Source organism: Phodopus roborovskii, unplaced genomic scaffold (genome assembly GCF_943737965.1).
Source record: "Phodopus roborovskii unplaced genomic scaffold, PHOROB, whole genome shotgun sequence".
Classification (NCBI taxonomy): domain Eukaryota; kingdom Metazoa; phylum Chordata; class Mammalia; order Rodentia; family Cricetidae; genus Phodopus; species Phodopus roborovskii.
The window spans coordinates 21551399-21578595 of record NW_026126418.1 but is presented as its reverse complement, the minus strand read 5'-3'; the positions used below and the strand labels follow the sequence as shown (position 1 = coordinate 21578595).

Here is a 27197-nt window from a genome sequence, read left to right as displayed (position 1 = left end):
TCATAATTGAATTCCTTCCATTATTAAAGACAGAGCTGTACTTTGTGTTTGTGAAGGGGGGTGCACAGGTCGTTTGGGTAGACGACTACATTTTTGTCTAGCTTTCCCTGTGGAATTGTGATGTCTTTTAGACAAACTAAGTTTTGTTGTATCCCAGTTGATAGGAAGATTGAAACCTGCTGTAGGTAAGTTACTTGATCTCTTGTCTTGTCTTTTTTTAGCACCGAGAGATTTCTTTGCCACATGTTCACAGCCTCTGGTTGTCTTTTGACTCTGACCAGTGTGATATTTTTCATAAACTCGTGGGCTTTCCCTTCCGGAAAGACAAATAATACTCTTAGGAAGAAGGGAGGGGAGCAAAGTTTGAGATGGTATTTGTCCAAATGATCCAGTGGCTGGATCCTGCAGATATGTGGGGAAATGGTGACTACCTTTATATCCATATACTAATTTTCTTGAATCTGAATTATCTAATTTGACTGAGCATAGGTCATCTACTGTTATATTCTGATAGTTGTCTGATGGATTTTGAAATGTGGTGAATGTTTTAGAATTACACTGAGGAATGCTAGGTAAAATTCCAGTTCTATTTTGTTTTAAAATTAACCCAGTACCAGGAATAAAAAGTTCTGGCTCTTGCTGCTTTGACAAATGGGCGATGTCTTTGTTTGAAGTCAACTGACGTGTTTGTCCATTCAAGGTGGTGTCTTTCCAGATCAGAGGATTGTATATGACTTGTCTGTCAATGGGGCATGCATTGCACTTGTGGAATAACCAACTGTCAATACATTTCCTGTGAAACTTGAAACAAAAAGGTAGTAAGTTAATCAGACTTACAGTAACACAACTTACCTAAAAATTGCCACCCTAGTTGTTTGTTGAAACTATTGAGCATAAGGGAAGGAATTTTTAAAAAAGATTTATTTATTATGTATACAGTATTCTGTCTGCATGTATGCCTGCACGCCAGAAGAGGGCTCCAGATCTCATTACAGATGGTTGTGAGCCACTATGTAGTTGTTTGGGGAGTGAACTCAGACCTCTGGAAGAGAGCAACCAGTGCTGCAGCCCAGGAAGAGAATTCCAACTTATGAAGTTCCCTTACAAATACAGTGCCTATACTGACTGGTTTCCATTCTCCACAGTGAGATGCTAAGCCCTTTAAATATATCACTTTCATAACTTGATTAGAAACTCAAGGTTTCATGCTAATTACTTCTAATGAAAGGAAAAAAAATTGAAACATAATAACCAACTAGAATTGAAAGCGAATCTAACAATTGTGAGATGCAAAATTACACATACATTTTTTGTTATATAAAACACTATCAGACAGTTCAATTGTGACTTAAAGCTTGACATGTTTATTAAAGCAATGTTATTTCAGGAAAATATGATTATTAACTATGGTTGACAAGTGACATTGGACTTTGTTCCTAGAGAGTCCTAATGAATAATTTTCAATAGGACATTTCTATCCCACCTAGAGAACTGCAAAAACACGTGGCCTAATTCTAGGATTCTGTGGGCTTTTTTTTTTTCCATGTCATGTGTAACGAAAAGTATATAAAAGAAAGCAGTTAGAGTATCATTTATCCTAACTAGACAGAGTATGAAGAAGCAAGTCCTCCTCAATATAAATTTGTCATGAGGGGCAAGCGTCTTTCCCACTTGTACTGTGCCAGTGAGCATCTGCGCAAGGCACAACCAAGAAATGACAGGGGAAACATCAACTACCACTTCTTGCATGAGAAGTGTCCCTTTAACAAAAGTAAGAGGAAAAGGACATGGCTTTTACCTTGTGAGTACATGGTAGCAGTCTTGTATATTGACCAAGACAAAATGACTTCAAACAAAGTCGACACTGGAACCCTGGAGCAAGCAGCTTGCTGTTCTTCGTTATCAGCAGGAGAGGCAATGCCTTTATAGCATGCTTCGGTGTGCAAAGCTGACTGAACAAGGATAAACGGAGAGACCTGAGTGCCCACGTAGGATTACAGGTGAGAAAGTAACTCAGGGAGAGAACAAATTTCTATGAGGGAAGGAGGGAGGGAGGGAGGAAAGGAGGGAAGGAGGGAGGGAAGGAGGGAGGGAGGGAGGGGGAACTGGGATCAACATGTAAAATAATAAATTAAATTAAAAAAATGCTTTGACTCCAAAATTTAAGTTCAAGGACAAGTTACTGGGGAAAAGGATTTCTAATTTTGTTTCCACAGAAAATGAAAAGATGTGGATTCCTTCCAGACTAATGTGCTTTGATCAAGCCGGACCACCTGAAACAGAGTACGAGATGATCCTACATTCAAAACAGCTGGACAAAGCAGCCTTACAGACTACAGCCAGAATTTCTGCATCTTCTTCGAATCCCCCATGACAGCGCCCCTTACCAGCAGGAAGTAGTTTGGAAAGAACAACGTCCAAATTCCCAAATATTGTTTATAAATGTTTGTTTTCCTTTAAATGGACTTTGTTATATAAAAATAAATTAAAAAAATTCTATATAGCTGCTGCTCCTGTCTCCGGTCCCCATCAAGAACACCCTTGGAGCTCTGATACACCCCCACCCATCCCCACCTCCAGCCTACCCCCCCACCCTGTGCCCTACCCCACCTATGGTCCTGCCGCTCTGGTTGAGCACTGGGACAGAGGGTGGAGCCAACAGTCCACCCTACTTCGGAGACCTCTCGGAGCAACTCCTAACAAAGGAGACCTGACTATCCACGAGGGACCACCTGTAATTTTCACCGGCTTGGTCTCTGACCCAGCCTGCAGTCCTCTGCTGGAGTCCCGGGCCCCTCCCAGAGATCCGCCTATCTCTGCGGGTCCACTTGGAGTTCCTGCAGGCAAGATCCTTGACCCCCAAATCCCGGCCCCTGCCAAAGAACGAGGTCTCAGCAGGAGAGTGCCAGTTTCCAGTGAGATCCCACTACCCTGCAAAACCTTCTCAAGTTCAAGCTCAGCCCTCTTCCTCTTCTGCCGGTTATTGGCCAGAGCTATTGCCCAGAGGTCCACTGTGAGTACCTGCTGGCATCTTCTTCTGGATGCTCATCCTTGACCCCATCCCTGGATCCCTGTCTGCAGAGAAACGTCCTAGAGAGCTTGGACCACACAGAGCTACATATATTGAATCTCAGATCCACATAAGCCCATCGGGGAAGGACCATAGAGAGAGGGAAGAGACACCACCAAGACCTACTGGAAGAAACTATGGGAAGAAAGCAATACAAGAGAACACCTAACAACAGAAAGACAAACATGACACCACCAGAATCTAGGGAATCTACACCAACTAGAATGGAACACAACGACAAAGCAGAGGAAGCAGAAGGGTACGACTTAAAAATCACCATCATAAAAATGATAGAGGCCCTCAAAGAAGATGTGAGAAAATCCCTTAAAGAAATGGAGGAAAAAACAAACAAAAAAGTGGAAGAAATGAACAAATTCCTTAAGGAAAGTACAGAAAGCCAAGAAAAAACAATTAACCAGGTGAAGGAAACGGTTCAAGACTTGAAAACTGAAATTGAGAAAATAAAGGCAACACAAACGGAAGGAAGGCTGGAAATTGAAAAGCTGGGCAAAAAATCGGAAACCACGGACACAAGCATAACCAATAGAATTCAAGAGATGGAAGAGAGAATCTCAGGCGCAGAAGATAAACTAGAAGAAATAGATTCATCGACCAAAGAAAATCATAAATCCAACAAATCCTTAACACAAAACATCCAGGAAATGTGGGACACCATGAAAAGGCCAAACCTAAGAATAATAGGCATAGAGGAAGGTGAGGAAGCCCAGCTCAAAGGTGCTGAAAACATATTCAACAAAATCATCGAGGAAAACTTTCCCAATCTGAAGAAGGACATGCCCATGAAAGTACAAGAAGCATACCGAACCCCAAATAGGCTGGACCAAAGAAAGAAGACCCCTCAACATATAATAATCAAAACAGCTAGCATACAGAATAAAGAAAGAATATTAAAAGCAGCGAAGGAAAAAGGTCAGGTAACATATAAAGGCAGACCTATCAAAATTACACCTGATTTCTCCATGGAAACCCTCAAGGCCAGAAGGTCCTGGATAGAAGTTCTAAAAGTATTAAGAGAACACGGATGCCAGCCTAGGCTACTATATCCAGCAAAACTCTCAATCAATATAGATGGAGAGAACAAGATATTCAATGACAAAACCAGATTTTCCCAATATGTATCTACAAATCCAGCCCTACAGAAAGTATTGGAAGGAAAATTCCAACCCAAGGAAGGTAACTACGCCCACAAAAATGTAGGCAACAGATAATCCAACTACACCAGAAACCTAGGGTGAAGCAGAACAAATATATTCACAATACCACTGCCAACAACAAACCTAAATCAAACAAGCATCAACAATCAATGGACCTTACTCATCCTCAACATTAATGGTCTTAACTCACCTATAAAAAGGACACAGGCTAACAGAATGGATATGAAGACAGAATCCATCCTTCTGCTGCATACAAGAAACACATCTTAGCTCCAAAGATAGACATTACCTCAGGGTAAAGGGTTGGGAAAAGATTTTCCAATCAAATGGAAATAAGAAGCAAGCAGGCGTAGCTATCCTAATATCTAACAAGCTAGACTTCAAACCAAAACTAGTCAAAAGAGATGAAGATGGTCATTTCATATTCATCTCAGGAGAAATCCATCAACACAAAGTCTCAATTCTGAACATCTATGCCCCTAATACAAAGTCACCCACATTTGTAAAAGAAACACAACTAAAACTCAAAGCTCATATAAAACCTCACACACTTATAGTGGGAGACTTCAATACACCACTCTCAACACTAGACAGGACCACAAATCAGAAACTCAACAAAGAAACAAAAGAATTAACAGAAGTTATGTCTCAACTGGGGCTAACAGACATCTATAGAACATTCCATCCAAAGACAAAAGAATATACCTTCTTCTCTGCTCCACATGGAACCTTCTCTAAAATCGACCACATACTAGGAGACATAACAAACCTCAACAGATACAAGAGAATAGGAATAGTTCCCTGTATCTTATTGGACCACCATGCTTTAAAATTGGAATTCAACAACAACACAAATAGCAGAAAACCTGCAAACTCATGGAAACTTAACAATGTGCAATTGCACCACTCCTGGGTCAAAGAAGAAATAAAGAAAGAAATTAAAGACTTTCTAATATTCAACGAGAATGAGGATACAACATACCCGAACTTATGGGACACCTTGAAAACAGTGCTACGAAGGAAGTTCATTGCACTAAATGCCCATATGAAGAAAACAGAGGATAGTCACATAAAAGAATTAACAGCCCAACTGAAAACCTTAGAACAGAGAGAAGCGAATTCACCCAGCAGGAGCAGATGCCAGGAAATAGTCAACTTGAGGGCTGAAATCAACAAAATAGAAACCAGGAAAACAATACAAAAAAATCAATGCAACAAAGAGTTGGTTTTTTTGAGAAAATCAACAAGATAGACAAACCTTTATCCAAATTAACGAAAAAGCAGAGACAGATCATGCAAGTTAACAAAATCAGAAACGAAATGGGGAACATAACAACAGACACAGAGGAAATCCAGACAATTTTCAGGTCATACTTTGAAAATCTGCATTCCACAAAAATTGAAAATTCAAAGGAAATGGACAAGTTTCTGGATAACTATCACTTACCAAAATTAAATCAAAAACAGACAAACAACTTAAATAGACCTATAACCCGCAATGAAATAGAAGCAGTCATCGAAAGCCTTCCAACCAAAAAAAGTCCAGGGCCAGATGGATTCAGTGCAGAATTCTACCAGACATTCAAGGAAGAACTAATACCACTACTCCTCAAACTGTTCCACAAGATAGAAACAGAAGGTTTATTGCCAAACTCTTTTTATGAGGCCACAATAACTTTGGTACACAAACCTCACAAAGACACAACTAAGAAAGAAAACTACAGACCAATATCCCTGATAAACATCGATGCAAAAATACTCAATAAAATACTGGCAAACCGAATTCAAGAATACATCAGAGAAATCATCTACCATGATCAAGTAGGCTTCATACCTGGATTGCAGGGATGGTTTAACATACGAAAATCTATCAACATGATCCACCATATAAACAAACTGAAAAAGAAAAACCATATGATTATCTCCCTAGATGTGGAAAAAGCCTTCGACAAAATTCAACACCCTTTCATGATAAAGGTATTAGAGAGGTCAGGGATAACAGGAACATACCAAAACATAATAAGAGCAATATACAGCAAACCAACTGCCAACATCAAACTGAATGGAGAGAAACTTAAGCCAATTCCTCTAAAATCAGGAACAAGACAAGGCTGTCCTCTCTCTCCATATCTCTTCAATATCGTACTAGAAGTTCTAGCTAATGCTATAAGACAACAAAAGGAGATCAAGGGCATCCAAATTGGAAAGGAAGAAGTCAAACTGTCTCTATTTGCAGATGATATGATAGTTTACATAAGCGACCCAATAAACTCTACCAGGGAACTCCTACAGCTGATAAACACCTTCAGCAAACTAGCAGGATACAAGATAAACTCAAAAAAATCAGTAGCCCTATTTTTTTCAGACGACAAAGAGGCAGAGAAAGAAATCAGAGAAACATCACCCTTTACAATAGCCACAAGCAACATAAAGTATCTTGATGTAACGCTTACCAAACAAGTAAAAGATCTATATAATAAGAACTTTGTGACTCTAAAGAAAGAAATTAAAGAAGATACCAGAAAATGGAAAGATCTCCCATGCTCTTGGTTAGGTAGGATAAACATATTAAAAATGGCAATCTTACCAAAAGCAATCTACAGATTCAATGCAATCCCCATTAAAATCCCACCACAATTCTTCACCGACCTTGAAAGGATAATAATCAATTTTATATGGAAAAACAAAAGACCCAGGATAGCCAAAACAACCCTATACAATAAAAGAACTTCAGGAGGCATCACCATTCCTGACTTTAAGCTCTACTACAGAGCTATAGTTCTGAAAACAGCCTGGTATTGGCATAAAAATAGACAGGTAGACCAATGGAATCGAATTGAAAATCCTGATATTAATCCACGCACCTATGAACACCTGATTTTCGACAAAACAGCTAAAATTATACAATGGGGCAAAGACAGCATCTTCAACAAATGGTGCTGGCACAATTGGATGAGGGTGTGTAGAAGACTGCAGATAGACCCTTGTCTGTCGCCATGCACAAACTCAAGTCCAAATGGATCAAAGACCTCAACATCAATCCAGCCACATTGAACCTCTTAGAAGAGAAAGTCGGAGGTACCCTTGAACAAATTGGTATAGGAGACCGCTTCTTGAATAAAACTCCAGGGGCACAGACACTGAAAGAAACAATTAATAAATGGGACCTCTTCAAACTTAGAAGCTTCTGTAAGGCAAAGGACACAGTTGACAAGACCAAACGGCAGCCCACTGACTGGGAAAAGATTTTCACTAATCCTATATCCAACAAAGGGCTGATCTCCAAAATATACAAAGAACTCAAGAAACTAGTCAACAAAACACCAAATAACCCTATTAAAAAATGGGATACAGAACTGAAGAAAGAATTCTCAATGGAGGAAATCAAAAAGGCTGAAAGACACTTAAGAAAATGCTCCACATCCTTAGCTATCAGGGAAATGCAAATCAAAACAACTTTGAGATACCATCTTACCCCTGCCAGAATAGCTAAAATTAGAAACACCAGTGATGACTTATGTTGGAGAGGATGTGGAGAAAGGGGAACACTCCTCCACTGCTGCTGGGAGTGCAAACTCATACAGCCATTTTGGAGATCAGTATGGCGGTTCCTCAGGAAAATGGGAATTAGTTTACCAGAGGACCTGGCAATCCCCCTCTTAGGCATATACCCAAAGGATTCACATCAATGCAACAAAGACATCTGTTCAACTATGTTCATAGCAGCACTATTTGTAATAGCAAGAACCTGGAAGCAACCTAGATGCCCTTCAATTGAAGAATGGTTAATGAAGATGTGGCACATCTACACAATGGAATACTACTCTGCAGAAAAAAATAATGGTATCTTGAAATTCGCAGGGAAGTGGATGGCACTTGAAGAAACCATCCTGAATGAGGTAACCCAGTCACAAAAAGAGAAACACAGTATGTACTCACTCATATATTGATGTTAGACCTAGATCAAATGATCACCAGCCTATAATTCACATCACCAGAGGAACTAGAATACAATTTGTATTCTAAGAGATTCATATAAAGTCCCTCACAGAACTGGGAAGAGACAAGTCCCCCAGAGCTCAGGTATAGTGGGGGAGGACAGTGAATGGAGAGAGAAGTAGGAGAAAATGAGGGGGAGGAGAGGAAGGCATGTGCTACCAGGAGGATTGAGCCTGGTTAGGAATGGAAGATAGGAAAGAGAGAGAGAGAGACAGAGACACAGAGAGAGAACATGAAAGAGGGAGCCAATATTGGTTTGAAGATAAAGTTGAACACAAAGAAAGGTCCAGGGAACTACAAGACTGCTCCCAACTAACAATCTCAGCTTCTGTGGAAAGGCTATCATAAATGCCCTTCCTGGAGAGTGAGATCAACAACTAACTTCTCCATGGAGCCCTCAACTAATGCCTGTTGAAAATAGGAGCAAACACCCATACATAAACACTGAGTCGAACTAGAACCCAGAAGCAGATGGAGAGGACAAGACCATGCGGTAGAAGTACATAGAGACAGCTTACCTGAACAAGGAGGAGCTAAGGGCCACTAGACTGATAGCTGGGAAGCCAACAGGGGACTGACTCGGACCCCCCTGAATATGGGTCTCAGCCAGAAGGTCTGAGCAGTCTAAGAGACCTCAGACAGTGGAGCCAGGATGTATCCCTGGTGCACAAAAGGACTTTGCAAACATATCCCCCATGGAGGGATAACTGCCTTATTCTAGAGATAGGGAGAGAAACCCTAGTCCCTACTTCACAGGACCTGTCAGATCTACATGACCCCAACTGGATGGCATTCCCCTACATATGGTATTGTGGTGGGGGGTTGGGAGGGGAGGGTGTTTAGAGTGCCTGTGAGAGGGCAGAGAGGGTAAAAGGGAGGGAAGGAGAGAGGGAGGGAGTGCTGGAGGGGAGGGAGGGAGGGAGGGAGAGGGAACTGGGATCGACATGTAAAATAATAAATTAAAAAAAATAAAACACTTTTACTCCAAAATTTAAGTTGAAGAACAAGTTACTGGGGAAAAAGATTTCTATTTTTGTTTCCACAGAAAATGAAAAGATGTGGATTCCTTCCAGACTAATGTGGTTTGATCATGCCAGACCGCCTGAAACAGAGTACAAGCTGATCCTACATTCCAAACAGCTGGACAAAACAGCCCTACAGACTACAGCTAGGATATCTGAATCTTTTTCGAATCCCCCAAGACAGCGCCCCTTACCAGCAGGAATTAGTTTGGAAAGAACGACGCCCAAATTCCCAAATATTGTGTATAAATGTTTGTTTTCATTTAATTGGACTTTGTTATATAAAGTTAAATTAAAAAATTGTATATATAAAAAATTCTATATACATAATACAGTGGAACTGACGGTTTCTTGAGTTAGAGGTGAGTCTGCTATACAGATCCAGAGTCTGGTAGAGCCAACTTCATAAGGATCGCATTTTAATCTAACATCACCAAGTAGAAATAGGAAAGACTTTTGTTTATACTTTAAAGTCATTAAAAGGACAAAATTCTGAGGGTCAGAAACTGAAATTATTTCTCTTTGAGCAAGTAGTTAGACATACATTTAGAAAACATGAACTAGTTTACTTGTCAGCAGTAAACGCAAATACTCAAGATGTCAATTGGTAGATGACAATCTGTAAGAAAATTTCTTTTTTTATTATTTTTAATGTTTGTTCTTCTTTTTTATTTATTTACTTTTCTTATTTTACATATTGATCCCAGTTCCCTCTCTCTCTCATCCTCCTATGACCACCACCGACCCTCTTCCGTTCCCTTGACGACTCTCCAGGGAGGGTGAGGTCTTCCATGAGGGATCATCAAAGTCTGTCAAGCCCTCCCCTTTGTCTAAGGGGGGTATCTTCCCATAGGGAATGGGCTCCTGAAGTTCATTCGTGTACTAGGGATACATCCTGGTTCCACTGTCAGAGGTCCTGTAGCCTGCCCAGGCCTTCTAACCAAGACAACACTAAGAATTTTAAAAAGAAAATTCCTTTTGCTTACCCCAGTATAGAGTAACTTTAAAAGTACCGATTAGCATAAAGGTATCTAGTGCCATTAACAAGTGCTAAGACAGACAAAATGCTATTTAAAAAACCCAAGCTTAGGAGATATTTGGTATCGCATTTATATAGTCATCAGAAAAGTTAACACTTTCCATTATTCTACAGATATATGTCCATAATGGCATAAAACCACTCCTGTTTCAGAGATGAGAAAATGTGCAGAAAGAAGTGGTTTGTATCCCCAAACTGTTTGACTGTGCTTTACCAGGACTGGAGTAGAGCAGGCTGACTCAAGACTTTGGCTCTTCTGAGGGATACGAAGTGTTACTTGGGATACATATACATTGCTCAGTAAATATGAAACCCATATAACCCATGCAAATAAAAGATCATTCAAAGATCCTGTAACACAAGAAGTATAAATTTTGCTGAGCCCCTTACCCTTGCTTTTCTTGAAGATATGGAGTATTTGCTTCTTCCTCATTTTTAATATCTAAATATTTTACAACATCTGATCTTTTTTCTACTGATCTCCATCTTTGGTTTCTTTTCTGAAATAGGTGGAAAAATGGGTATATGTTATTCTGTAAGTCATGAAAATTATTTCTGATTAAATCATCAGGTTGCATATTGATAATATAATATTATAAAATGCTCATATTATAAGAATATCTACTCTATCACATTAAAATTATAAATTACTAGTGTCTCTCATGTCTTACCGTGAGGCTGCTAGAATGTCTCTGCCTTCTTCTTTTTAACACTAAGGGTTTAACCGAGAGAAAACTGAGCTACACCCACCACTTTGAGTTTATTAATTTATTTTTAACTTAAAATAAAAAGTTACTTATTTTATGTGTATGAGTGTTTCCCTTACATATGTATCTGTGTATCATGTGCATGCCTGGTACCTACAGTGGGCAGAGGAGGACACTGTATCCCTTGGGACTGTAGATACTGGAGCATTCTGAGTCACCACATGGGTTCTTTAGAAGAGCAGCAAGTATCCAGATGAAAAATCTCTCTACCCTCTCTTTTTTAGACTCTGAGGTAGGATTCCCTAAGTTGTTCAGACTGGCTTTGCAATTCCCAATCATCTGGGTAGCTGGGATTATAGGCATGTACCACCATGCCCAACATTACTACTTTTCTTCCTCCTAGTTTTCTTATTTTATTTAATATTCTCTCTGATTCTGTCTCCCCCACCCCTCTTCCTCTCTCCCTCTTCTTTTCCCTTCCCCTCCCTTCTTCCTTCGATTCCTCTCTGTGAGTGTGTGTGTACAAATGATGGTACTTGCATTGAAGGCAGACATTAAATTAGAAAATAGATCCTTTCTGTAGATCCCAGGAATTGAATTTGGATCACTTGGCTTGACAGCAAACACCTTTACCCACTGAGCTATCTAGCTGACTTGCCTATTTCTTCTTAATGTAAAAAAATATTAATTATAATGATAGGTGCTTGATTGATATGGTAAGAAAAAGGTTATTCAGGCATCACAATATATGTATAATATAAATATATGCAATTAATACTGGTTTCACTAAGTAACTCAGACTAGCTTCAAATGTGGGACTGTCTTGCATTAGCCTCCCAAGTGCTGAGATGACAGGTTTGTAACATCACACTTGGTTTCAGGAGATACTTTTAAAATGAACAGTTCAATGGATACCTTAAAGTTCTAGGTATCATTATTGTGGGCATGAGAAATTTTTAATAGGAAACTATAATGATTGTTAGAAATGTTATGATAAGTTTGTCTGCCAGCTAGAGGCTCTATAACTCATTTTCATGCTGAAGGCTATAGTGCTTTTTCTCAAGCTTTTGTTGGTGATACACAGTGCTTGTTATTGTGATGGGTTCTATAAAGCACCAGTATGAAAACTGGTTGCTTTGTACATACTTGTGGGAGAATTATAGAAGTTATTTTAAAAATAAAAGTCATTTAGTTCATTCCAGAGTGTTGTCTACTTTTCATGCTCTTAGACTGACTGATCTTTACAACATGACGGATGCCACATTCAGTTTAAGGTGGGCACCTTACCTCACGAAATGCAAAGGTGTGGGCAAGATGGCAACAGCTGTCAAAGCATTCCTGGCATAAGTGATACTCTACACACTCAGTGCACCTGAAACACAACATGTTAAAACACAGGAGAGAGAAGTCCATCACTGCCATGGTGTTGACTCATCTTCCCCACAAATGAATGATCCACACATGGCAAAGTCCATTCTGGCCACATTGACAATTAGTTTCCTGTTGCTTCTGTAGAATTTCCTATAAATTTGATAGCTTAAATAACATACATTTATTATCAGACAGTTCTGCAGAATGGAAGCTTGATGAGTCTCAAAAGGATAAAAATAAGGTGTTGGCCTGGCTTTTCACTTTTTAAGGCTTCAGAGGAACATCTGTTTCCTTGGCTGTACCACATTCTAAAGGCAGCTTACACTTCCTAGCTTGTGGTCTTTACTCAATCTTTATTGTAATTAACATCACTATCTGCCTTTCTTCCATCACCACATTTCCTTGTCTCTTTCACCTCCTACTTTTACTTCATGAGCCCTTGCAATTGTTCTGCTCTTGTCTAGGTTGGAGTCAATTGATCAATTGATAAGAAACCTTAACTCTATTGCAACCTTACTTCCTCTTGATTGGAACAAGACATTCAGGTTCTGTGATAAGCTTGTGGATATACTTGGAGACTGTTTTACTTTGCTTCCTCCATGTCTTTTCCATGATGCTTTTCCAGGCAAATTTAGGCCCCTGTGATTTTTCTCTAGTGTTCCATAGGACCTAAGCCCACAGACATATGATTTGTCACATGAAGGATTTCACTTGTCAGGTTTTTGCCCACAGATTCATATTCTTTTTTCCTCCCCACAAAAAGATAAATTTATGAAATCTTAACAAGTAAAAATACAATCTTAAAATGTAACTTTTCTCAGATGCCCATTTTAAAGCTTATGTTATTAGGAAAAGTTTTACCATGTGAAATTTTAGTTTAATTGTTACAAAATTCACCAAATATTGTGAACATTAATCAAACAAATTTATTTTTAAATTCAATATTTCTAATGTTTAGAAGGCCATTTCCCCAAGAAATAAGAAAAATATGTCCTCAGACATCTCATAAGATGCAAGTATTTTTTTATTATTACCATTCATATATATCTATATCCTTAGTAATTAACATCACAAGCTATCAGTGCTGCTTGTGATGTACACCAGATGTACACCAGTACACCAGAGTGGGCTGGGATAAAAACCTAAGTAACTCTGCACTTTAACATACACCTGATGCTTTATGAACTAATCTAAAAGATGAATCAGTTGCTTCATGACACACTAATGAAGAGGAAACTGCAGAATCAGCTTTTGGGGCTTACTGAAATGTTTGATACTTGAAGGAAAGAGTGGAAGATGGAGTCACAAATGTCACAGATACAGCTTTGATTTGTAATTTAAGAATAAGGAACAGGTAGTTGTTAGCCAAATCCATAGACAAACCATGAGAGATTATCTTCAGACAAGACTGAGCCTGGAGCACAGAAGCATGGTACAGAGTTAACTTAGCCATTTCTGGAAGGACAATCCACCAGGACAGACAACAGACAAGACTCTGCAGAGGAGTTGACCATCCTCAACAAATCTAAGCCAACAACAGTGGTTGGCCATTTTTCATAGAATCAGCCAAGCCACACATTAATCCTGTAGGAATACTCCAATACAAGGGCCAGGAATTTTCTGCTTTCTTACCATGGCTCCTCTTACTAGCCTTCTCTCTCATATATGGTATTCAGTCCTTACCTGTTCTAATCCACTGTTAACAAAAATGATTAAACTGTCCACACAACAGCTACCAAAGACCACCATTCTAGAATCAACATTCCTCAGCTAGACTACCTCATCCTAAATGTCTGTACAAGTTCTGTCTTGCTTAAGTTAGATGGCTCCTTGCCCTCTCAGGCCAGCCATTTTCTCATACTGATTTCTGTTAATGATTAATTTTCTTTTGTGTAGCACAGAAAATAGTCTTAAAATTGAACAATGCAGGTATAAAGTACTTTTGGGATTATTTTTTATTTTAAAAAAGCATTCTTGTTTTACCAGAAAGTAACAAAACATTTAACTTGGCTCATCATAGTCTAACTTTGGGAAACAGAAAAGTACATTGATATATTTCAGGAAAATTGTAATGAACGTTGAAACAAAACATTTTTTAAAATGTATAACTTAAAATTTTGTTTATGAAAATGTAGCTTTTAAGACATAGCACTTGTGTAGTTATTGACAATTATAGGTAGGTGTAGGGGTTGCACATAAAATAGTCAAACTGTGTTCTCTACTTTTGCCTTCCTTATTACTGAGATAAATATGAATGATAACAAAACCAATGCTCAAAGTAGATGGAACACAGTCTTCTTTCTGGGGTAAGTGGAAATGGATGAAATATTAAGCCAATCTCAATACTAGTAGGAGACTTTGACAATGATCCCCTCATCCATAGTCTACAGTATTATAGGATGTGAGATTTCTAACAGGACTCTGAACACATAAACTCACAAAGTAAGCCTAATGTCGGAGCTTCCAGATGCTGAGTCACATCTGGACTCATGAGAATGCAAAATTGAGGAAAACACAATCAAATCCCAAAGAAGCTGTCATCAAATAAGGTAAATATGAAGGCAAGAGAGGGGGCAGCTTAATAGCAGATGCCCTGCTGAGCAGTTACAACTTACTTGTAGCACCTCCCCTCGATTGGCAGTTGTTTGCAGTTATTACAGGGAATTCCAAGGTGCTTGTCTAGTCGTTCTTTCTCAGATGTAGTCATAAGTTTGTTAGAGTTTCGGAATTCCTCCAAGATAACTCTCAACGGTGCAAAGTCTTCCCTGCACAGTGGGCATTTTACCATGGAGCTGTTTGACACTGTAGCTTGATAACTAGACAAGATCTTCATGCATTTTATATGAACGTTATTGCCGCAGCCAAATCTATCGGAAATAAAAATTCAAGTTTATAATTCATTGTATGTATTTTGCTAGAAATACTTATTTAAATTAAAAAATCTATCTGGGGCCATCTTTATTCCTTATTAAAAAAATGCATTTTGAACTGATTTCGAGATATAGCTGGATAACAAATAGACAAAAATATAATTTACCATCTTTATCAGAATTCCAAATATAAAATTTTCCAAGTTTAAAGGAAATAGTAAAAAAAATTAAATTACAAAATTATGTTTCATTCACAAGGCCAGAATGAGAGCAGCTTCAGCACAAAGGAAAATTAAAATGGCAAGTCCTTAAACAGAGGGTGGAGTGAGTCCTACCCACTTTTTCTCTTTTGCTTTTATGAGAAATGTAGCTTCTTAAGCACTTGAACAATCTCTTCTGGGAGAAATTATATTGGGGAAATAGCAGTTTTTCAGTATTCTATGGAAGCAAGTACATGGGAACGTGCAAAGTAGGAGTCAACTATCTGGCAAGTACACAAGCTAGAAAATGAAGAGAATTCCAGCAGCAAATGGCTGAGTGCCATGGAAAATAATATGAATAGGATTCTCTTAGTGAGGACTTTTACTAAGTAAAAATTTGAATCATTTAAGTTAGAAGACAGAATTTCTTAAAGATGGAAAATAGTATTTATAACTTCAAAGTAAAATAAGGGTTGGTGGGTGAGATGGCCAAGTGAGTAAAGGTGCTTAGCATCCAGGGATCTCAGTTCACACTGATCCATGAAACATGCAAGGTAGAAGGAGAAACTAAACCTGCACAAGGTGTCCTCTGACCTACACACATGCCAAGGCATGAATGCTCCCCCACCTCCCCAAATCAGTTAAGCAGTCAATCAATGTAAAACAAACCTTTAAGGGCTTAAGAAAACAAACAGGAGAGTCTTCCTATTTTTCATTACTTAGAGCAGAGGGATGAATAACTGTGGAGTGACACTTTTAATTTTTACCCTTAAGACATAGCCTAGAAATAGTTAGAACAGGACATCTCATAAGACACATATTAGGAAGCAAATGAACACAAAGGGTTAGACACAGAGGAAGCTTTCATTTTGTCTCTCAAGTAATCGCATAATGTAACTTCATAAGAATATTTGCCTTTAGGGCTGGAGAGATGGCTCAGGAATTAAGAGCACTGACTGCTCTTCCAGAGGTCCTGAGTTCAATTCCCAGCAACCACATGGTGGCTCACAACCATCTGTAATGAGATCTGGTGCCCTTTTTTGGCCTGCAGGCATACATGCAAGCAGAACACTGTATACATAGTAAATAAATAAAAATATTTTTAAAAATTAATATTAGACTAGATTTTCCTTAAGATTTTAGAATCCAAAGATAAATTCATCACCTGCAGAAGGTGACAGGGAGTTTTTTCTCCAGCAGCACCTCTTGACAAATAGGGCAGATGTCCTCTGGACTGATGTCCTTCCGTTTAAGGCAGCCATCTTCTTCTACATGTGCATTTTCTCCACTTTCTCCAAGCTCGGGACTTTGCACCTGATGTATCCCCCGCAACAAGTCATTTATCTCTCCTTCCACAAGACCCAACTGGAAAGCAGCTAGTGAAAATTATCAAAGCTTAAGAATTTGGTGGCAAGAAAGGAAAAACAAAGACATAACAGGACGAGTTATAATTTTATTTCAAGTAAGAAGGGTAGTACTAGTTGGATTATTAGAGTCACTGACCACTTTTTGTGTTCTATTTGGAAGGAAAAGGTCAGGAAAGAGTAATTTATAAAAATAATGCACCCCTCATCTCGTTACTAAGAATAATGCAGGAGGCATCCATCACAGGCTTGAGATGTGGTAATGCTAACCCTGGGCTTGACATGGTGACATTTTGGTCTTTTCATGTGTCTGTAAGCAAATACCTCATTAACATACAACAGTATTAAAAATAAGGGCTGGAAAAAATGGTTCATGGCTTAAGAGCACATATTGCACTTGCGGAGTTTCCTAGCACCCTTGCAATTATGGCTCCAGGGATTCCAATACCCTCTTCTGGCCTACGTGAACACCCCTGTCTTTGGCATATGCACAGAGGCACAGACACATACACATTTAAATGAATTAAAATAAACAGTAAGTAAGAATAGGGGCATGTGAATAGGTACATATGGCTGTGTTTGTGAAATGGGTGGATAATTCAGAGGTAGATTAGTTGTGCCTATTTTCCTGTTTCAGTTTTGTATCCACAGAGAAGAGAGCTCTGGCCATTTAGGTCATGTGAGACTCGGACAGTGTTCTATAGGACAGCCTATTAGGTGCTGTATTGCCTGTACCTAGGGCTGTACATTCTTGAGTTATGAATTTTCTCTATCCTGCTGTTCTTACAGTCAACTGTGTTGCATGTAACTTTAATCTTAGAACCTGAGATTCTTTCTCCCCATCTGTGGCTCCTCCCCTGCTCGTCCTCTCTTCCTAATATAGCACAAATTCCAATTGTTAGTAGTCCCCCAAGTTCTGCTTATTTTGTATATTTTAAATACATGTAAGTTAAATATTATATGCAGGAGTGTGAAAGCTCTGTTTTCCTGGAAAGACTCCCTTCCAGTTAAACACCAAAATGCAACAGCAAGGGGAAAAAAAAACCATGTATGTTTGTTTCAATAAAAGAGCCTTTGTTTCTTATCTGAGGTTATGTGGCAGGTGCAGGTGGACTGTGGGAGGAAATCAAACTTTAATTACCCAGTACTTGGAGGAGGAGGGTTATTTGTCATAGAGAAATAGCAACATCTGCTCTCTTAAAAAAAAAAAAAAGGAATTTTGTAGAAGAAGCTGCCCTGCCCAGGAACTATTTTGTATGGCATAGCATTAATTAGAAAATACAAGAATACAAGAAGCACTTGAGATCATAGAAATCATATGGAATAGGTAATGTATGGGACCTACAAGAATATTCTGCAAGATACCAAAAAGGTAGCTAGCCTTATTCAACAACCTCAAGCTCAATCCATCACACAAATAACACTACTTATTGAATGTTCCTACAGTCTTGTGAACATAAGCAAACAAATCTTTGCATATTTATTAAGTTTCATTTAGTGTCTGCTCCTCCCTTATTTGTAAGGCTATCAGCCATCTCCTCATTTGTCATTTGGACTTCTTTATGTATAAATTACCCTTTGACTGTTTATTGAAATGAAATTGAAATTCTTTCAAAACATTTAAGAGACACTTCTTTGCAAACATGTTCCTTATGTTTCCTCCATGGCTTAATTGTTTTGACAATATAGCTTCTTGGTACTGTTAAACCTATTTCTTTTTTTTCTTTTCATTGCATTGTTTCAATCCTTTCAAAACTCTTTTCTTTACAATGGTAATAGTCTTTGTTTTTGTTGTTGTTGTTGTTTTTGTTATTATGGCATCCACACATGTGTCTGTGTTGGTACAGGTTGGAGGATGGTGTTTGACTTGAATTAATCATCTCTGCATCAGCACATAGTTGCCTTGGTAAATTATTGAGAAAAAAACCTTTTATCTTTCTTTCAAGTGAATTAAACCAAGAATAAGGCAGAGACATTAAGTGAAATCTATTAAATAAATAATAACAAATGGATGTATAAGCTTTCTACATTTAAGAAGTTATTTGGAGCCATTTTGGATTTCTATATAGGAATGCTTGCCATGTGGGGAAGTGGAAATAATTCCCCTGCTTAATTTAGTAGATGTGAATAAATGACTATGGACTTACATCTGCCGTGCTTCCCATTTTGCATGACTTAGTCTGCTTTGTACTAAAGTTATATTAATATTAACATGTCAAAAGGTTTCCACATATCCTTATTTGTACTAGAGACTTAAATATATATTTATTATCTTTACATTCTATTAAACATAAACCTAGAAAAAGAAAACTATTGATACACTTCTGAAGTTGTAAATCAGAAAAAGTATTTGTAAGAGTAATTTGCATGAGAAGCTAACAGAAATTTTAACATGTCTATTGAAAAATTAATGCTCTGTTGAAACAAGAAAGTTTTGTCTAAAATATAAAAAGTAGAAATTAATGAAGTATTGAATAATGGAAGATTAATTTTGATATGCTATACTTAGTGGACTATTAGTCATTTGGTAAATTTATAACAAATATATAGAATTGAAAATAGGAAATTGTGTGAGAAAGGCAGAATACCGAATTCCAACAGGTTTCTGTATATATTTATGTTTATGTGTACTTTTATAAAATCATAAAAGCAACATAGAAAATAAGATTCAATTTATTCTTATGGTGGTAATTTGGAACTTTCTTTTTTAATGTAGTTTTGATTTATCTATAAATAATTTAATAAAAAAGCAGATGACTTTATACATTCATTCAAAAGAAACCACTAGATATATTTAAGTTTGATTAGGAATATACTTTTGGGAGAAACCGGTTTGATCTTCAAAATATTTATTTCATCAGGAAGAACAAAATTTCAAAATTAATATATAGTCAATCTAAATAATTTTATGCTTTCTGTATTGATAGAGAAACAATAGCTTATGCCTTTAAGAAGTAAAAAAAACAAGTCCAAATGGATCAAAGACCTCAACATCAATCCAGCCACATTGAACCTCTTAGAAGAGAAAGTAGGAGGTACCCTTGAACAAATTGGTATAGGAGACCGCTTCCTGAACATAACTCCAGGGGCACAGACACTGAGAGCAACAATTAATAAATGGGACCTCTTCAAACTTAGAAGCTTCTGTAAGGCAAAGGACACAGTCGACAAGATAAAACCACAGCCCACAAACTGGGAAAAGATTTTCACCAATCCTATATCCAACAAAGGGCTGATCTCCAAGATATACAAAGAACTCAAGAAACTAGTCAACAAAACACCAAATAACCCTATTAAAAAATTGGGTACAGAACTGAAGAAAGAATTCTCAATAGAGGAAATCAAAAATGCTGAAAGACTTTTAAGAAAGTGCTCCACATCCTTAGTATCAGGGAAATGCAAATCAAAACAACTTTGAGATACCATCTTACTCCTGTCAGAATGGCTAAAATTAGAAATAGCAATGAGGACTCATGCTGGAGAGGATGTGGAGAAAGGGGAACACTCCTCCACTGCTGCTGGGAGTGCAAATTCATACAGCCATTTTGGAGATCAGTATGGCAGTTCCTCAGGAAATTGGGAATTAGTTTACCAGAGGACCTGGCAATCCCCCTCTTAGGCATATACCCAAATGATCCACATGCATGCAACAAAGACATCTGTTCAACTATATTCATAGCAGCACTATTTGTAATAGCAAGAACCTGGAAGCAACCTAGATGCCCCTCAATTGAAAAATGGATAATGAAGATGTGGCACATCTACACAATGGAATACTACTCTGCAGGAAAAAATAATGGTATCTTGAAATTCGCAGGCAAGTGGGTGGCACTTGAAGAAACCATCCTGAATGAGGTAACCCAGTCACAAAAAGAGGAACATAGTATGTACTCACTCATATATGGATTTTAGACCTAGAGCAAGTATCACCAGCCTATAATTCACACCACCAGAGGAACTAGGATACAAGGTGTATTCTAAGAGATTCATATAAAGTCCCTCACAGAACCAGGAAAGGAGAAGTCCCCCAGAGCACAGGGGAAGTGTGTGCGTGGGGGCAGCGAATGGAGAGAGAAGTAGGAGAAAGCTAGGGGGAGGAAAGGAAAACATGTGCTACTAGGAAGATTGAGCCCAGTTAGGAATAGAAGACAGGAGGCAGAGAGAGAGAGAGAGAGAGAGAGAGAGAGAGAGAGAGAGAGAGAGAGAGAGAGAGAGAGAGAACATAAAAGAGGGAGCCAATATTGGTTTGAAGATAAAATTGAACACAAAGAAAGGTCTAGAGACCTACAAAACTGAAGACTGCCGCCAACTAACAATTTGAGCTTCCGTGGAAAGGCTACCATAAATGCCCTTCCCGGAGAGTGAGATCAACAACTAACTTATCCATGGAGCCCTCATCTAATGCCTGTTGGAAACAGGAGCAAACACCCATACATAAACACTGAGTCAAACTAGAACCCAGATGCAGATGGAGAGGACAAGGCCAGGCGGCAGAAACACATAGAGACAGCTTACCTGAACAAGGAGGAGCTAACGGGCCACCAGACTGATAGCTGGGAAGCCAGCATGGGACTGACTAAGGCCCCCCTGAATATGGGTCTCTCAGCCAAAAGGACTGAGGTCCCCAGAAGGGACCTCAGACAGTGGAGCCAGGATGTATCCCTGGTGCACAAAAGGACCTAGCGAACACATCCCCCATGGAAGGATAACTGTCTTAACCTAGAGACAGGAGAGAAGCCCTAGTCCCTACTTCACATAACCCATCAGATCTACATGACCCCAGCTGGATGGCATTCCCCTACATATGAATGGGGGTGGGGGTGATGGGAGGGGAGGGTGGTTAGGGTGCATGTGAGAGGACAGAGAGGGTAAAAGGAAGGGAGGGAGGTAAGGAGGGAGAGGGAACTGGGATCAACATGTAAAATAATAAATTAAATAAAAAAAATGCTTTGACTCCAAAATTTAAGTTCAAGGACAAGTTCAAGGACTGGGGAAAAAGATTTCTATTTTTGTTTCCACAGAAAATGAAAAGCTGTGGATTCCTTCCAGACTAAAGAGGTTTGATCAAGCCAGACTGCCTGAAACAGAGTACCAGGTGATCCTATAGTCAAAACAGCTGGACAAAGCAGCCTTGCAGACTACAGCCAGGATCTGCATCTTCTTAGGATCCCTCATGACAGTGCCCCTTACCAGCAGGAAGTAGTCTGGAAAGATTGACACCCAAATTCCCAAATATTGTCTATAAATGTTTGTTTTCATTTAAATGGACTTGGTTATAAAAAATAAATAAAGAAAGAAAGTACTTCTACTGTAGATAGTAAAAAAAAGACATATAATAAAAATATAAATAAAAAAGAAGTAAAAAAGCCCACATGAATTATAGAATGATCCATATATAAATGCTGTTTTTGAAGTGAAAACATTGAAATATTATCAATTCATGTGATTCAATTCATAATATGTGTCTAACAATATACTTAAAGCTATGCTGTTGAATATTAGCCACTTGTCATAGGAAATGTTATATACCTGGATTTAGCCAATATGGCTGAAAAAAAGTGAATTACATTTATAGCTGATGATCTGTAGTTAACAAAAATTTTATGAGTATGTTTGTGATGACTTGAGTATTAAGTCTATTTTTCTTTTTGTTATTTATTTTTAAATTAGCATACAAAGAATGACATTTTCATACATTAATCTATGGGCAAATCAAATGTTTGCAATGGAAATTTGGTGTTAGAGTACAGATCCTGAGAAGTTAAAACACACACTAGATTTTAAAGACAAAACAAAAGTGAAAGAATAAGTGTTTCTAATTTCTATTCAAATTTCATAAAGACATTTTGCTGTATGAGGTTATCTTGCAATCTGTTGTTAAAATTATTTCTCAGTTACTTATTAATTCTTATAAAACTTCAATTAAAAATGGCACATATGGCTCATCTGTTCTTGAACTGAAATATGGGAGCTTGTGAAATGACGTGGAAAAACAACATTAAGAACGAGACTTTCTGAGGACCAACATTTAACTTAATGTTGAAGTAGAAAAGAAAATATGTGTGAGATCATAAAACCTTGCCATCACGCAACAAAGGATTTGAAGAGATGACCAAGGAGGCACAAAGTGCAGGCTGTGAACTAAGGGACGCCGAGGAGGATAGGAACAGGGCTTAAGATGCTTGAACAGCGGTAGCAGTACCACAGGTAGGAAGGCTTAGAAATAGGTAGCGTGTAAAATGAACAGGATCTGTAGAATGTCTAGACATGGAAGAAGAGTATGAAAGAACAAATAAAGAACTGCATGCTTTAGAGAGGAAATCAAAGGGAAAGTCAGTATGTGTGGTGGTCAAAGGATGGCCCCCAAAGGCTCATATATTTGAATGCTTAACCACCAGGTGCCTTCCTGTGTGCTGGGATTAAAGCTGTGCACCACTATGCCTGGTTTAGCCAAAGTGGTTTTAAATGCAGTACGTGTCACGGAAATTCTGGTATCTGAAAATTTCTATTTATTCCATGCAATGTTTGTGTATGAAACCACTATGGATCTTTGCTTAGCATAAGGTAAATTATTTTCTTCCAAATAATGCCATTGTTTAATCTCTGCTTTTCTAATTTAAATTTTGTTTGAACTTTCAGGGAAACATCTGTTATTTCACATCAGTTTTTATGAACTTTCATTATTAAAGTGTGAATGCACCTTCAGGTGAGCATGTACCAAAGTTTACATGTGGAGTCCAGAGGACATAACAGGAGTCCTTTCTTTCCTTCCACCATGTTGGTTCAGGGACTGAATTCTGGAATGCAAGTAATTCTACCTGCTGAACCATCTCTGTGGTCCTATTCCCATTTTTATTAAGGATCTGAGTTTGAATGTGATATGTAAGCTTGCTTTTTTATTTAAGAAGAAACTGTTTCAACTTGTTGAAGTGTAAGAAATTTGGGGATAGATAGCTACCAGATTCTTTAGGAAAATAAGCATTCAAGAAGTTTAGAATATGCTAATGTAATAAGCCCCCTTTTAAAAAAATTCAAATGAGTAAAGGGTTAGAAATAAAACGCCAGAAACTTACATTCATGATTCCTTGGAAGCTTGAATTTTTTCAACAACACCCTAATATTCACAAGTAGGAAAAATTAAAACATTTATTTTGATATTTCAACACATATTATTTAAACATGTAGACTATAAGGAGAATTATTGCAACGCAAAAATATTATGAATAAACTAATTTTTATGTTAAGCATAGTTGTTTTTTAAAATACGTTGGTTGAAATTGACAAGCAAATTATGTCTGTGCTAAACAGTTTGATGAGAGATAGAATGCATTTATTTCTCAAGACAAAGTCCTTCTAATGATAGTGAAGAAATCCAGATATTTACAATAGTTCTTTAACTTCCTAGCAAGTGAGTGCCAAGTAATTTCTCTTCCACATCTACCATTTTAGTGCACAGTAGAAAACTTCCAACTCCCACTAACTAAAATTATGACTGTTGAAGAGGGAGGAAACACATATTTTAAAAAAATATATAGCAAATGTGCTTCAGCATTACTTACATTAATATAATATACACTATATACTTGGCTAATATTTGCATTTAGTCTATGGTTAAAATGTTATATGAAATGAGTTATGGTATATTAAAACCAGAAAAGAATGACCATATGATGCCTCGTCATAAAATATTATTAGGGAAACCTATCATAAGTAGTATAGTGACACACTGTATGTTTGAAAGGACAATAGCAGCCAATAACTTATGTTAGCAGAAGTTCAATAAAAGGTGACCAAAAATGGAACAGTCCCAAACTTGGTAAGTAAAGGCATTAGAAAACAAGATACACAGGCATGTGCTATCATGACTGGTTATAAATTATAAGAATATATTTACTGGGACTGCAAAGATGCCTCAGTGGTTAAGAGCACTTGTTCTTGCAGAAGACCAGGGTTCAACTCTCCACACCCACATGATGGTTCACAACCATCTGTAACTTCAGTTCCAGGGGATACAACATCCTCTTCTCGCCTCTGTGGGTACCAGACACACACATGGTGCATATACATATATACAGATACCCCCCCCCCCACACACACACTAAAATACATATAAAATTTGAAAAGCAATTTTAAAAGGGTATATTTACTGATTTGTTAATGTGCATATAAGGAAGGCAAATCAAACTTAAGTAGAGACTACTAAAGGGTGAGATTGTCTTTCATGTGAGGAAGTTTCAAATTTGAGAGGTAACCTTCAATTAGAGTCTTCATTTTATCTCAAATTATTCATCCTGAGAGTGAAAAATGCCTGAAACCTGAGTATAGAAAGCAACATGATTTTCATGATGGTGTATTTAGGAGACAGGAAGTTGTTGAAGAAAGTAATAACTCAAGAGTAATCGTAGATTTGATTATTAGAGCTCATATTTGTGCACATAATATGTATCAATATTTCCTACTTTAATTATTAAATGTTTCTCTATTGGTTTACTCACTTTTCAGACTGAAATGGAATACTTGGAATATTAAGAAACACATTGGTAAAGTCCTTCTGTATGTATCTTTCTCTTATTGGTTAATGAATAAAACACTGGCTAGTGGCCAGGCAGGAAGGATAGGTGGGCTATCAGAAGAGGAGAATTCTGGGAAGTGTAGGCTGACAGAGTTGCCATGTGAGCCCCCAAAGGAGTTAAGAGGTTTGGACTCTTCTCCAGTAAGATAAGACCATGTGGAAATACTTAGATTAATAGAAATGGGTTAATAATTATGACAGAGCTAGCCAATAAGAAGCCCTAGTCACCAGCAAACAGCTTTATAATTGACATAGTGTTTATTTTGTGCTGAAGCAGCTGTGGGCAAGGCTGGACCAAGCTGGAAAAAACCTCAGCAACAGTAAAGTATGGCCACTTTAACTTTTAACAATCCCCCCTCCCGTCACCAATACCAAACTTCTTTATTCTTGCTGAATTCAAATTATGAAAAATGGTAAGATGTGTTTCTTTGTGGAAGGCCATTGCTAACAGTCACTCACCAGCATATATGCTTACACAATTCCCCCCTCTTCAGAAATGTGGGGCAGTTGCATTCATGAGGGTTCCCTAGCAAAACCTTTAAAAGAAAAGATAGAAAAATGAAAGAATCCCGGTTAATTATTTAGAGTTAGGATACACCTAAGTTGATAAATAGCTGGACTAATTTGGTTTAGTAATTCCAAACTGAATTTGTGATTGACTAGGAACTTCTGAGAAATATTCTTCCTTGACTTTCTAGGCTGGGTTTCTACTTATATTCTTCACCTTGGTCAACAATTGGCACTGTGAATTAACACTTTTTTTTAAGACCATCTGTACCAAGGTAATATTAAATCTGAAATGAAAAGCTTTAATTAAAATCTGAACTTTACTTTCATCGGAGAGGATTAGATTTATTCAAAACTATGCAGTCTAAAACCGTTAAACTCAATAAACCATGTTAAAAAAAAAAAAAAACTCTCGTTGAACAAAGTACAGATTGACAAACCATATCCAGTGTTCAGCTATGAGGCAACGGGTAGGATTTCTAAAGCAAGTGCGAAGTGTTCACAGGGGCTCAGCTTTGACAGACAAGAGCACATGTAAACATGAAGTATATACGTGTTCCCTTTCGGAAAATGAAAGGGAGCTCTTATTCATTTACACATTTCCAAAGTATCAGCATTTAAACTACCCTTTGATGAGCTGTTACAGTTTTAGAAGCGAGTAAAAAGAAAATAATCATAGTCAGAGACTATTAGAGAGAACCTGATTTTAATGGGCCAACTTTTCAAAGGTAGTAGGATTTTCATTTGATTTACAGGGCTGGTGACCACTAAGGCGTCCAGGAATACACATACTACAAACCAAATATTCATGTAACCCTCTCCCATATTTGTTTTTGAAACTAAGATTCCTACAGGAGTTGGAGGCAATTCGAGCTCCAGATTATCAAGGAAGAATCATTCCCGGTAAATACTATTTTCCTTTTGTAACTTGCATAGTTTTAAAGTCTGGGGAGCGCTTGTTGGGATGAGTCCTCTGGTGAGGCCCATATGTGTGGATGGTTGTGGAAGTAGGTTTCTTAACTCTCCTCCTCTTTGCCTCTCTCCTCCTCCCCATCTCCCAAGTCCCCAAGGAATATGGGTGGTAAGGTCGTTACTCGGAAATCCCCCTTCTCTGGCTCCTCCTCCCTCAGTAGAAAACCGATGGGGCCAATCTGTCGCAGGAGATAGATGCTGCTACTCAGGGCCTGGTCTTGCTGCCAGCTGAGACTATCATTCAAGTGTCTTCGCCTTTCCGAGGCTTTACAGCCTCTCCGAAGCATCCCTGGCAGCTGAGGTGCCCCTGAGCTAGGTTTTCTGAGGCG

General features: G+C 38.1%; 1 protein-coding gene across 1 annotated transcript; it reads right to left on the bottom strand.

The window, feature by feature from the left end:
* Positions 1–27197, bottom strand: Zswim2 (zinc finger SWIM-type containing 2). Its single transcript, XM_051184367.1, has 9 exons — positions 26991–27197; positions 25849–25925; positions 23891–23931; positions 16619–16829; positions 14999–15250; positions 12300–12384; positions 10696–10805; positions 1799–1952; positions 1–801 (listed from the first exon to the last, which is right to left on the bottom strand). Exons 1-9 carry the CDS (start codon positions 27153–27155, stop codon positions 1–3), a joined length of 1896 nt encoding a protein of 631 aa, XP_051040324.1. The 5' UTR covers positions 27156–27197.